At 34.4% G+C, this 14,081-nt stretch overlaps 2 protein-coding genes across 2 annotated transcripts; both read left to right on the top strand.

The window, feature by feature from the left end:
• Positions 1 to 737: 737 nt before the first annotated feature.
• Positions 738 to 8,437, top strand: LOC140770178 (probable serine/threonine-protein kinase PBL7). The gene is made up of 5 exons (XM_073111229.1): positions 738 to 1,121; positions 1,939 to 2,138; positions 2,323 to 2,512; positions 5,143 to 5,534; positions 7,328 to 8,437. The coding sequence occupies exons 1-5, from the start codon at positions 986 to 988 to the stop codon at positions 7,931 to 7,933; spliced, it is 1,524 nt and encodes a 507-aa protein (XP_072967330.1). The 5' UTR covers positions 738 to 985; the 3' UTR covers positions 7,934 to 8,437.
• Positions 8,438 to 11,221: 2,784 nt separating this feature from the next.
• LOC140771032 (CASP-like protein 1E2) lies at positions 11,222 to 13,030 on the top strand. Its single transcript, XM_073112387.1, has 2 exons — positions 11,222 to 11,532; positions 12,509 to 13,030. The coding sequence occupies exons 1-2, from the start codon at positions 11,285 to 11,287 to the stop codon at positions 12,849 to 12,851; spliced, it is 591 nt and encodes a 196-aa protein (XP_072968488.1). The 5' UTR covers positions 11,222 to 11,284; the 3' UTR covers positions 12,852 to 13,030.
• The last annotated feature ends 1,051 nt before the right edge of the window (positions 13,031 to 14,081 follow it).

A 14,081-nucleotide genomic window follows, 5' to 3' on the forward strand; every position in this document is an offset into this window, starting at 1 on the left:
AAAGCTAATAGTCCGTGATCTATTAATAAAATATCCCTTTTAATTCATAGTAGTTAATTAAAATAGTTTCTGTATATATATATATTTTTTAGGTAAAATTAAAGTTATCAGATACATGCAATCAATACACTAATATGCATATAATAGCACACTAAGAGTAACTCTACAATTCATAGTAAGAAACTAATAGCTTCGTACTTACTTTAATTTTAAATTAATCTTATGTTTATAGATTTTAAATATCTAGAAAGAAAAATATGATTAAAAGTTAAACCATCTTAATAAAAAGTCATCCTCACCGTTATTTTAAGACAGAAAAAAAAAGAATTAATAAACTAGTAGGTTAAATGTCATAGATGGAAGTTCAAGAGTTTTAAATAAAATAAAATAAAAAAGTTCAAGAGTACACATTAAAGTTTGGCGAATAATAATAATAATAATTTTAACCTAAAACCAGGGTATATTTGTCAATTTACCAAACTAACCTTTTGCCCATTTAAGTATAATTGGAGTTGGCCCATTGATGGATGGGTCTGCAGTGTACTTTCCATTTTAGGTAACTTTGGGTACTTATTGGGAACCAATTGGCAAGAATTTAAAAAAGGACAGGTTTCAGTCGTTTGACACTCTTATTACCCAATTAAATTATGTGCACATTTTTCTCAATTCAGACAATTCTGCTGACTTTTTTTGGTTTTTTTTTTTTTAACTCTCTGTCTCTCTCTCTCTCTCTCTCTCCTATTTCCTTTTCTTCTTTACCATAGATTTTATCTTTACCATCTAGTGCTGCCTCCTTCCTTTCCACCCAATTCGTTCCTTTTGCTGCACAAAAATCCCATCTTTTGCCCCTCTCCGATCTGATCCGCGGCGGGGATTTCCACCGATTCGGGCGCGGTGGCGACGATGGGGGTAAAAAAGGGGTTTTGGGTCTCTTGACTTGGAGCGCGCGACGAGTACTCCGTACCCTTTTGGGGTAATTTTTGAGATGAGTTGTCTTCCATGTTTCGAACCATCGGATAAGGTGGAGGGGAAGAATGGAGGGAAGGGGGGAGGAGGTGGGGATCTCAGGAAGGAGGGCTCAGCTGCTCCATCTTCTAATCATGTGAATAGGGTCAACTCCGGTAATGAATTTTATTTAAAGGCTAAAGTTAATATGTTTAGTGATATGCAAGAACCCAATGAGTTATTTTTCTTGGGTTGCTCATTTTAATGCAAAAGGAAAAAAAATGGCTTTTTGGTGTGGTTTAAGCCTTCATAGCTCGGGTTGCATGTTAGACAAGATTTTTTTTTTATATATATTTTCTTCTTAGTTTTTTCTCTTCTCGTCTTTAAATCTGATATGATATGAAGAACCTATTATTTCTATGTCCTGTTTTCGTGTGTCTTTTTATCTAATAGCTGGAAAAGACATTTTTATTTTTTCCCATACTTATCTTTTCTCGTTCCTCTACTATCAATCTGCTAACCAAGCCACTGAGTATGCACTACTGAGCCAGTCAACTAATGCAATAGGATTGCATCCTAACTGTGAACCTGTATGACAAACTAATTGCAAATTGATCATCAAAATGGTAGTAGGATATGGCATGCATATTTTTGTACATTTATTAGGGAAAAGAAATGCTTGTTGTACATTCACATGTTTAGTCAATTCCAACTATATTAGCATCCAGTAAGTATTGCAACACTGGGCTAATTGACTAGTGTGGGTTATACTTATATGATAACTGCGAACCTGATGACAAACTAATATCAAATTGGATGCACTTAACACACCAAATTTGGACTTAGATGGGGGCTCCGAGTCAAAATGGAAGTAGGATATGACATGTAAACTGAATCCAATCTCATATGTGGTACCAACAAACTCTATATTTTTGTTCTAGATTTCTTGGCATGTTAACTGAATCTTTTTCTATCCGGTTGGTGGAAATGAAGAAAAATCCAAATCACGAAGTGGTTCAGACTCCAAGAAGGAAGCATCAGTACACAAAGATGGGAATTCTACTCATATTGCAGCTCAAACCTTTACTTTTCGCGAGCTTGCCGCTGCTACGAAGAACTTTAGACAAGATTGTCTTTTGGGAGAAGGGGGTTTCGGTCGTGTCTATAAAGGACGGTTGGAGAGCACAGGACAGGTTCAGCTCTGATCATTTGCTCTCTTATGATGAAAACATTACTGTAACAAAAACTTCAATATCACAAGTTCCACAAGCATAGCCATCCCAAACCGTGCTTTGAATTGTCTACTTTACTAGCTATATTCATGTTGAGCATATAAGGTGTTGGAACCATGTGATGATCAAATGCTATATCTGGCAGGTTGTTGCTGTGAAACAACTTGATCGAAATGGTCTACAAGGGAACAGGGAATTTCTTGTAGAGGTCCTAATGCTGAGCCTATTACATCACCCTAATCTTGTTAATTTGATAGGTTATTGTGCTGATGGGGATCAACGCCTTCTTGTTTATGAGTTTATGCCGCTCGGGTCTTTGGAGGATCATTTGTATGGTAAGTTCCAATACATTCTTTCTGCATGATTGTTGACTATATGTTGTGCAAATAGTTATTAAAATTTCTGCTTCTACAGTAATGGCCATTAGCTGAGATAGGAATGATATTATTAAATTTGAAAACTCTTTTAACACAGTATGATGGATAGTCATTAATATCAGAATCAATGCTACTAACTCTCTCTCTAGTCCCTGCTAATCATGTCAGTTTTCTTGAATGCGTTTTGCTGGAACCTTGTGCAATGCAGACAATTTGCAGATGGAAGGAGATATGTGTTCACATAGGAACATGAAATGTTTGGTTAAAATGATAAACCTTTTATAAAGAAACAAGGAAGATTTGGAAAGAGGTGCTGTTATTGTTGTAAGTATCTGGTTAGTAGTTTATCTTAAGTATGTGGACCTTTGCAAACATTTTCTAGGTATAGCAGTTTCCAGAAGGCTAGGAAGAAGTGAATTTTGGCATTCCAAGCCCTTAGTAGGACATTTTGGTTGTTGCATAGTACACAGTTATGTTTCCATCAGTTCACTGAATTTCCTTGGAAAAGTTGATCAGTTTGGTGTTTCAGACACTTAAAGACAACTTTTTGTTGAGTCATAAAACAATTTAAGTATGGTGCATAATAAAAAAAGGAACTGATATGTCATGAAATATTCAACATAAATCCATTCTAATTGTTATCATTTAGTCAATAATAAAGGCTAAGGACATAAGGATATTCAACATTATATGCGGATCGTTAATTTTGTGGTTCTACAAAATTGTCTAGCTCGTGCTGTCGTGCATCTATAGATCCTTTTACTTTTGAATAATGTGATTGCTGGGTTAAGAGAATGTGAACCTAGTGTTCCCACAATGACCACATTGGAGTGATATATGCTGGATCTAAATTCTTGTATAATTTGGCAGACTTCAAGGCCAGGTTGGTTCTTTAATGACACAGGGTTGATCTTTGGCTTGTTATGAGGTCATTTTGTCCAGAAAAAGTATAATTTAGTTACATATATCAGCAAATGTGTCGGTGTCTGCAAGAACCCCCCTGCAGAGTTATGGATGAGGGTCATAAGTTGGTTCTGTTAGGATCCTTGTAACTACTTTCCCTTTAAAATCCAGTTGGAAGTTGAGTAACTAAAGTTCACATACAATAAACATCATATCTCTGAACCCTCTTCTGTCTCTCAGTACCATCTATATCCTTGTTTCTATGCTTCAGATGCAGCAGCTTATAGGTTTTGGTTGTTAACTGGCTAAAATGTAACAGAGATAGTGAGGATGAGTCAACCCCATTTTCTCATCATCTGTCATCTTTATAAGATTGTAACTTGTAAGAATATGTTGGGAATTTTGGTTCTCACAGAATTTAGCTACTTATCAGAGTGACAAGGAGAAATAAATTATTTGTAAGCATTCAATTACAATTCTGAAGTTTTAGCACTTCTTCTAGTTAAAATTTTATTTTACATACAACAGACTTCCAGAATTTTTTGAGTGGGCTGATTCATATGATCCATGACAACTAAAGTGCTCCTGAAAGACGGCTGTATTTGTGCCACTTTTAAGTAGTATATAGTGTCCATCATGTACTTCAAAGGAAGGCCTTGTCCTTAGTGCTAGTATATTGTGATAAAGGTTTAAGATTTCTTTTATTTCCAACTAGGTTTTGACTTTTGAGGATTATCCAGATTGCAAAATTACATCCGACCAAATGGCTTGGGTCATGCTGCCTATCAGCAGCTTGATTAGAAATCCAACATTCTAGTTTTTATTGGTCAGCTATCCTTGCATCTACATTACTAGTAACTTTAATACAAGATCTTGTTCTGAGGTAATGGCTTGATGGTATGTTTATATGCATCCAACGTGTTTAGTTTTGACTTTTGAATAAATCTTTTCTAAGTTAGACCAAGACAGTTGCACTTGATCACTCTCTCTGGCAACTGTATAAATTTGCTGAATATTGTCAGATATTTAGTGTTTTATTTCAACATTGTTGCTATTCTAATTACTTCTAACTGTTATTTCTCAGTTTATTTGAAAAAACTTTCAGGTTTTCAACTCATGTGTAGACATTTATACTTCAGCACTTGGTTTGTAAATTATTGCATTAGTAAGCAAATCTAATCCATTCACCAAATTCAAAATGCTAACCAGATGTTTTATGTGGTTCTTATGCTCATCTTTGTAGGCTATAACACTTCAGTTTGACTTATATGAAAGCAGCTAAGAAAATTGCCAGGGATACTTGAAAATGAACAAATAGCTGGTAGTTGTTACCATGAAATGAATTTGAGACCCCAACCTCTTTGTTTGAAGCTTTGCCAGGAAGCTTCTACTTGCTTATTGAATCTTTGCTTCCCCTAATTCCGAAAACACATGTTATTTGGAAAGCCTTTATAATGATCTGATTGTCTGAAAGTATGATTTTGGATTATTCCACTAGGTTTGATAATTTGTTGTTGCATGATAAACTTGTGGGCTCTTCAGCAATAAGTACTAGATTACATTTTTATAATGGGAATAGAATCCTCATAAATAAGTACTGGATCACATTTTTATAATGGGAATAGAAACAAAGAGATTTTGTTCATTGTCAATTTAACCAGATGACTGATATATTCTCTCTTCAGACATTTCTCCTGAAAAGGAACCTCTAGATTGGAATACACGAATGAAGATTGCAGCTGGTGCAGCTAAAGGCTTGGAGTACTTGCATGATAAGGCAAGCCCTCCAGTTATTTACAGAGATTTCAAATCATCGAACATCCTACTTGATGAAGGATTTTTTCCAAAGCTGTCTGATTTTGGGCTCGCCAAACTTGGTCCTGTTGGTGACAAGACTCATGTCTCAACACGTGTTATGGGGACATATGGATACTGTGCTCCTGAATATGCTATGACAGGGCAGCTAACACTGAAATCTGATGTTTACAGTTTTGGTGTTGTGTTCCTTGAATTAATTACTGGACGAAAAGCAATTGACAATGCCAGATCTGCTGGGGAGCATAATCTAGTGGCATGGGTAAGTTTTGTTTCTGTTGAAGTCCCTCAAGTTTCCCTATTGATTATTTTATTTTGTCTATTATCCCTCTGAAGCTGTACCTCTTCACTATGTCCAGCATCTAAGATTGGCTCTTAAGGCTCGATACTATGGAATCTCAAAATATCTTTACTAGACCAGTAGTACCTTCCTTTTCCTTTTGACAACATTGAAAGTACACTCTGTAGCTTTGGAACTATCAATCATTTTACTTGTTTTTTTTCTTGAAATTGTGAAAGCATTTGTAATCTTAAATTTAACCCAACACTAATGAATTAATCGTTACGAACCAAATCTGGACCGATCCGAACATAAGAAAATTATGAAAATTTAAGTGGTGATAACCTCATAAGTTAGGGTTCTAATTATTATGATCCGACCACGTGGGTTAAGTCAGTCTAGTCGGTTGATTCGAGTCAATTTGAGTTAGTTAATTAGTTTTATCTTATTGTTTTAAATTTTAAATAAATCAAATAATCTATATGTGAATCTGATTTATTAGAATATTTACTCTTATAAATAGGAGTGGATATGTGTTGATAATTATCATAGAATGAATCTGAGTTTAGTCAAATTATTATTTTTGTCTTTATCTTTTATCGTAGCCGTTAGATTGTCTTTATCTTTTTAAGAGCAGATCATAACTATACAATTATTTTGATTTTTGAAACCCTAGTCATCTTTCTCCATCAGTAGTCACCTTACTTTACGGCCGTCCACTACCACCCTTGGCTCTCCGCCACCCTTCGACGATCGCCGCAACGTTGGATAGTTATCATTTTACCCCGTTTTGACTTTGCTATACTATTTAACAATAACTTTTTATCCGGATTTCTGATTGGCTTCATCCCAAAGCCATTAGATCCGAGACTTTTGAAGTTATGACCCATCAAAATCTTAGGATTATTTTACGAACAGATCGTTCCAAATCTAGTTCGTAACACTAATGGCTCTGATTTCACCTAAATTGGAGGTCGAAATGAAAAGATATAAATAAAAGAGTGGAGCATAGTCAGAACGAGGCAGAATGACAAATATCCGATATTGTGGCGGTCGTCGGAGGGTAACGGACGACCAAGGGTGGTAGTGGACGACCATAAGATAGGATAGCTCATGGAGGTGATGGTGACTATGAGTTAAAGGTAGAATTAAAGTTTCTAACTGAAATCTACTCTTAAGAAAATAACGGCTATGATTAACTTTTACTCTTAGATTATCTTACCTCTAAGATAAACTCAAGACTAAAATAATTTCTCAATGCTTGGGTGCTTAAAAAAAGAAGCTTAACTCCTCTATATATAGAGGTCGAATACAATGAGTCCTACTCGGACTTAGCTCTAAAGGCTTATATAACTCAAACTAGGATATGCCTTAGAGATTTACATAATTTAATTAAACTTATCTTAGTGACTTACATGACTTAATTGAACTTGTCTTAGTAGCTTATATAACTTAATGAACTTACTTTAGTGACTTATATGACTTAACAAGACTTATCTTAAAAGCTACATAAGAGATAAAGATAATTAATTAAAAGATAAGTAGACTCAATTTATCGAGTCTAATGTCCTCATGATACGATCCGATCTGACCCAGTTTACATCATATATCTGTGTGATTAATAATCCATAACATAATGATGTTTTAATATCTCTTTTTTTTTTTTTCTGATTTATAGAATTTTCAGGTCCAAATACAACAATACTTATGTCATTTTTGTTCCATTTGTTGAGTTGATCAATTACTTTGGGCAATTTCTGTTTTCTGTTAAGCAGGCTCGTCCATTATTCAAAGATCGGCGAAAGTTCCCTAAAATGGCAGATCCATTACTACAAGGGCGCTATCCAATGAGGGGGTTATACCAAGCTCTAGCAGTTGCAGCAATGTGTCTGCAAGAGCAAGCAACAACTCGACCACTTATTGGTGATGTTGTCACTGCACTTTCTTATCTAGCTTCGCAAACATATGATCCTACAGCTATTTCTCAAAGCAATAGAGTTGGTCCTTCTACTCCAAGGGCTAGGGAGGATCGGAAGAACATGGGTATTGGTTCAGAGAATGAGCAAACAGTCCAATCTCCTCGCCATCGTTCTACTGGTGTTAGGAAGAGGGGCATCATCAGAGGTTCTAATCTTGATGACAGTATGAAAGTTGATGGTGATGGTGGTTCTGGGAGGAAGTCAGACTTGGATGAGATGCTGATGCAAGAGTCACAAAGTGATAGCCCAGTCCATGCAGGAAAAGTGAGAGAAGCTAGAACAAGCGCAAATCGAGATTGGAACGGAGAATATGCAATTGCAGAAGCCAAAGTATGGGGTGAGAACCAGAGAGAAAGAAAGCGTACGAATGCAGCAGACCTTTTTGATGGTATGAACAAATAGACCAGATGGAACTACAGCTGGCCTTTGCTGCCATCTGTCTTCTTGAACTGACGGAAGATGCAGCTGCTGCAGTTCAGAGTTCGTAAACAGAGGATATTGTCTAAGTCCTATCTGATGATTTAGCTCTGCAGAATAAAAACTATTTAGGACCATAGTTGCTACGAATTCTCGAGACATTACATAGGTTTGGCGCTGAATGACCTGATACGAAAGTTCCTCCATATTGATTTCTTTGTTTGCATGTGAAAAAGGAAAGATAATCCGAAGATGAAAACGCCTGCTAGTAGTGTTAGGTATGCTTTTAGTGAGTACATGTGTAGAGTGTTGTGCAGCTTGTTGCACTAAATGGATATTTTTCACTTTTCGTAAGCCCCCAAAATTAAAGAAGTTATAGTTTTAGGTCTACAAATTGTACATGGAACTTGCTTTGGATGTCCTCATTGCTCTCTTCCTGTTTACATAACCATCTTCTTTGAATGCTACAGGTGTAAAGAGTATTATTCAGATGCTTGATTTCTTGATGTTAAATGAAGCAAGGACCATCAAGAAAGTAGAGTTGCTAACCATGTCAAATATGTGGACTAGAATTCCATTTCATCAGTAGATTTAGCTGTGTAGACCGTTGGTTGAATGTGTGTACCTGTCCAAGGCTACTGTTCATTATCAGTTTGACCTTCATCCAGAGAACCCAGAGAACAGTCAATGGTTCCAGACTTTACTAAGTATTTAAATTTTGTATTTTTAAAAGTAATAGTATTTCTTTTTTCTTTTTTTGTTAGCTGTTGTTAGATGAAATTATCTCAATACATTTTTTAAGGTATTAAAAGTAAAATATAGGTTTAGAATGATGAATATATAAAAGAAAATTATTGAAATGTTTTTGAGAAATTTTCCAAATAAATATTATAAAATTATGATGATGCTGACAATATATCTTTCATCCTAATAGCATTTGTTTTATTCCAGTAATATTATGTCAGGGAATAGCCTATTATAATTGCTTGCAAGAAATGAATTAAGTTGTTTAAAACCTTATACATATATATATATAGCCATTCACATTTAAATTTAATTAACCAAAGCTTGGTAAGCTTACTCTTTGATTAAGGAATAAAAACGAGGAACAATTAACTTCCGAAATAGTTAAAATGGGTTTTTATATGCATCTCTTATGTAAACTATATGTACTTTATTATAAAATTATGTGCATCTAAGTATAAACAAAATAAATGCATTCAGCTTCAAGAGCCCATCTCGCTATTATTAAAACTCAGTCCATCAAGCTTTGAGGACAAGAAACAAAAAGAAATAAAATAAGAAATAAAAGAAAATAAAATGATTTCAATGAAGGAGTCCACCAACTATTTTTCAAAGAAGAAAAAAAAAAGTGCAGATCTAATAGCTCGAATTGCATCAACTCAAATTCTGCAATCCCTTTTCCGAGATGATTAAAGGCATCAGATTCAACTCAAAACAGTATTAAATTGCTTGCTATAAAAAGAAAATTTGAGATGTCCAAATTCTGAAGATTACCTTTGTGCTATTGTCACCTTTCCTGTCTTCCTCAATCTCTTTCAATTGCAGCTCATAAATTTAAGGCCATGTTGTAGGAAAAAAGAAAATAAAAATAAAAGAAAAACACCAACCCTCTTATTTCACTGTTGTTTGGTTCCAATCAAGTTGTATCAACTTGGTAGGTACTTCAGATAAAGTCTGTTATCAAGCTAACAATGACATGTTATTTGAGTATAGTTAGAGAGATGGAGACAATCTCATAATAGCAAAGATGTAGAGGTTATCAATCTGAAAAGTCAATAAGGAGGTTAACAACTGTCCAAATAGTTAATGACTTCTAGATATTAAGTTGGCAAAGCATGAGTTTTATTAAATCTTCTAGAGTTGGATTGAGATTTAGTACAAGCCGATCTTGTTATGTCTATTAATTTAAATGTAGACAATGTATCTATCATTTGAATATGACTGTCTTGATCATGCTCGTTCTAATCCTATGATCGTCTTGCGAGCTTAAATTACGAGCACTAATTAATATAAAAACACTAAGATAAAAGAAGGGCTAAGACCATTTAATTCAATTCTGAGTCCATGACAAGGTCCTGCACTATATTACTTGAAAGCATTATTTAGATTGAGGTCAAAACATAATAGAACAAAAAGAGATGATATATCCAAACCCTAAGGGTTTCTCAACAAAACAAAAAATAAAATTAGAAAACAAAGATAGAAAAATAAAAAGGAATAGGGTTTCTGAAATAGTGTTGGTGGTGTTGTGGGCTGTAAGGGGACACCCCCACAGACCATAATAACTATCCAACTAAGTCACCAACTCTTGGAGGTCAATTGACATATATTTAACACCTATAAAAACAGCTTACATGCATTAAATGCCTCACAATCTTTAACTCTCCAACAGCCACCTATCCATGACCCAATTAATATACTTCAAGTCCTACCATTCTACTTGCCTCCACTCACCACCCCAGGTAAAGTTAAACAAGATTCTTTCTTCTTAATTATAGGATGTCTCTTTAAGTGTTACTTACCCATCTTAGTCTTTGGCATTATAAATGATTTTATTTTAAGAAATAGGTTTCTTGATCCACCTTTATAATTTTGCAAATAAGTTAAGTTTGAGCAGGTGTTATATATATATAGTCTCAAATTCAGAATGAGGATTTTATGATTTAAACCTTGGTCTTAATAACTCAAATTTTGCCCCTAAAAAAATATTCTGAAATATAATTAAGAATCAAAATTTCACAACAATTAAGGAAAATAGATAAAATATAGTCTATAATTTTATTGCATGAATTATACTTTTAGAGCAGAATCAACTTCTCAGTCGCTAATAATATTTTTTATTTTTTGCTATGTTAACTATAATAATGATAAAGAAATTTATTCTGTAGCGGCGATGGTTTAGTCTTATCAACTCATGATGGAGATTCAAGGTTCAATTTCTTTATATACATTGGGATTGATAATTAGTTTATTTTTTATTCGAGCTTTATATGTGTATAATTTGGACTCTTTGTGACACATTTCTTGAGAGAGTTGTTCCGGTTATCTAATTTATATATTGAAGATATTTAACCACTTCAGTCTAACCTATGTCTTACAGGCTATTCATTCATAAAATAAGATAAAATAAAGAATTTAAATCCTGTTGGAACGTTCGGTAACCCTACCAATATGGTAACCAGAGCTGAACAACCTAGTATAAGTAACACATGCATGCCTTATGCATGGATAAGCCAATATCTACCCATCTTCTTCTTCTTCTTCTTCTTCTTCTTCTTCTTCTTCTTCTCCAACTCTTTTCAATTCCAAGAAATGGAGTCTAAGGTGGAGCCTGGCTTTGATGGAGTTGTGAGTGAGCAGAAGAAGGCCGAGGCCGGAGCGACGTCGACGAGGGTGAGCAGCCTAGTCCTTCGGATAGTAGTCGTCGCCACGACACTCGTGGCGGCCGTCGTGTTGGCCGTCGATAGGCAGTCGAAGACTGTCAGCATCTCGTTGGTGCCCACGCTGCCGCCGTTGGCCGTCACGGTGACCGCGAAATCGACTGACTCGTCGCCGTTCATGTAGGCAATTAATTCTGTTTCTTTCTATCTCCTATGCTATGGCTTTACTTTAAGTGGTAATTAATTAGTTTTAAAATAAGCATCCCTTGTGCGTGTGCACCAACTAAATACCATCTTAATATGTGCTTAACTCCTTTTTAGTTTAATGGTGTTTAAACTAGACAATGCCCAACATATAATAGAGTATCAAGATACTAGAATTTTTTTTAATGATGTCCCTTGAGAAGCAATCATAAACGATGACCCCTTTAATGCAATAATAACCAAGTTAGTTGAGAAATTAATCGATATAATTAAGCCTTTGGTCGAAGAAAATACCACTCAAACAGAGTTGACATAGGAAGTTAAATTAGGGGTGCATCTATAACTTTACTCATATTTTATTATTTTATTATAAAACTTAAATACGTTTATATAACAATTTTTATTTGATTACTAAGCTATGAATAAATATATTAACTGTAACAACAATCTTGTTGAGAAAATACACAACTTTATTGCAATTTTATATAAGATATGATCAAAAAAAGTATATAAATAGGTATTTGATTATAAAATAAATTTAAGAAAAAACTAAATAACAATGTCTACGTGTCTACTCCCATTGCCTAGCACCAAAATTTTGGAGGTCCAATAAAATGGTGCCACCTCATATATATCATGCATGTAGCAAATAAACACGTCCTCACATGCAATAATATCTACGTATTTAATTACTTCTAGCCGTTTAAGTTGGTCCGAACTCAAACTTTTGTCTTCAGGTCTTAAAGATTACATCAATCTCCACCCACCTTGTCATTTAAACACTACCCTACCTTACCATCATCATCATCATCATCATCATCATCATCATCATCATCAACAACAACAACAACAACTAATATCTTTCATCATAGATTTGCTTGTTCTTTTCTTCAAAGATTTAATGCAGTTTAAGACAACATGAGCTCTAATACTTTTCTCTTATGGATTACAGTTACTTCATCGTTGCCAATTGCATTACGTCCGCATGCTCTGCGTTGTCGCTGTTGATCTCCATAGCCAAAAGAGCTAGAAACCGGAACAATGTTATCATGTCGATGGCCTTCGTCGACCTGCTGGTGGTGGCCGTCCTGTTCTCCGGCATTGGAGCGGCGGCGACCTTCGGGGTTTTGGGCGAGCGAGGGAATTCACACGTTCGTTGGAACAAGGTCTGTGATGTGTATGATAAGTTCTGTGCCAAGGGTATGATCTCCATCGGTGTGTCCTTAGTTGGAGGACTGGCTCAACTTCTACTGGTCATGCTCTCCATTGTTGGACTCCATAAGAGATCTTTGTAGAATGGAGAAGTTATATATATATATATATATATTTATCTATTGATGTTGTGATTTTTAATTAGGTGAATTTGTGGCAACTTGTATCAGTAATCTTTAATTTAGATGTTTGTTTGAGGTATTGTTAGTGATCGATCTCATATGGGACCAAAATCTTATTTACTGTTTGGTTTTTGGATAGTAGTCTTATCTTCCATTTGTCTTTAGTTTGTTTAAAATATATATACTTCTCTCTCTTTCTCTCCTTGTCCATCCACTATAAACAGTATTTTAGTTATTCACCAAAATATCTCTCAAGTTTATTATTTTTTATATCATATCAAGTGCATTATACCACTGTACTGTTTTACAATCAAACACCATAATAATATCTTGAACTGATATAAATTATCTTATGAAAGTTTAAGAGATGATCATAACTAAACTAGTTTAAAAGTTATTCCACAACAAAACACCATCTCTTAATCTTTCCACTAAGTCCAAATTTTAGTGAGTTAAACCTAAGAGTAACACTATAGCCCTGTATGAAAAACAAACTTAAAAACCCTTTATATTTAACCTGCACAGCATTAAGCTATATTGATCCTGGTACAAAAGATAAGAACCTGTACATTAGACATATTTTAAATTACAACATTTAATTTGTTGTTTATGTGGTAGCAGAATAAAAGTCTACTGAAGAAAAAGAACATACTGTAGGTAGACAATATAGAACTAAATTTAGGATAAATTTAGCATAGCTATACCTCACAAGCCTTGCTTTGTGCTGGATAACTAATCCAGTTGATACTCAAATAGATTTGTTATTTTATACTCAAATAGACCAATAGGTTTTGCTGCATATGTTTCCCATTGTCTAGCTTAATTGATTTATTATTATCATTATTTGTTTTGAATAAAGAATGCTAGGTTTGAAATTCACGTATTCAAATAGTCACATATAGTTAGGGTTAATATTAATATTATTGTGCGTTAGAATACAAGATATAAAATCTACTGTTCTTCCGTAACTTGAATTTTTAAAGTGGTTGGTGAATTAATGTGATATCAATGTAAATATCTAAATTTGAATCTCATTAGATTCCTTTATTTTAAAATTTATTTAAATTGAGTTTACATTTTGAGCTCATCAAAACATCTCAATTTAAAAGTGTGGAAAATGTTGGAATATAAAAAGTGAGGGAAGTATTCGTTTTTAGAGTAGTTGGTGAGAGATTTTGAATTTAAATCTTA

Source organism: Typha angustifolia, chromosome 11, assembly GCF_048772165.1.
Source record: "Typha angustifolia cultivar Huaian chromosome 11, ASM4877216v1, whole genome shotgun sequence".
NCBI classification, from domain to species: Eukaryota; Viridiplantae; Streptophyta; class Magnoliopsida; order Poales; family Typhaceae; genus Typha; species Typha angustifolia.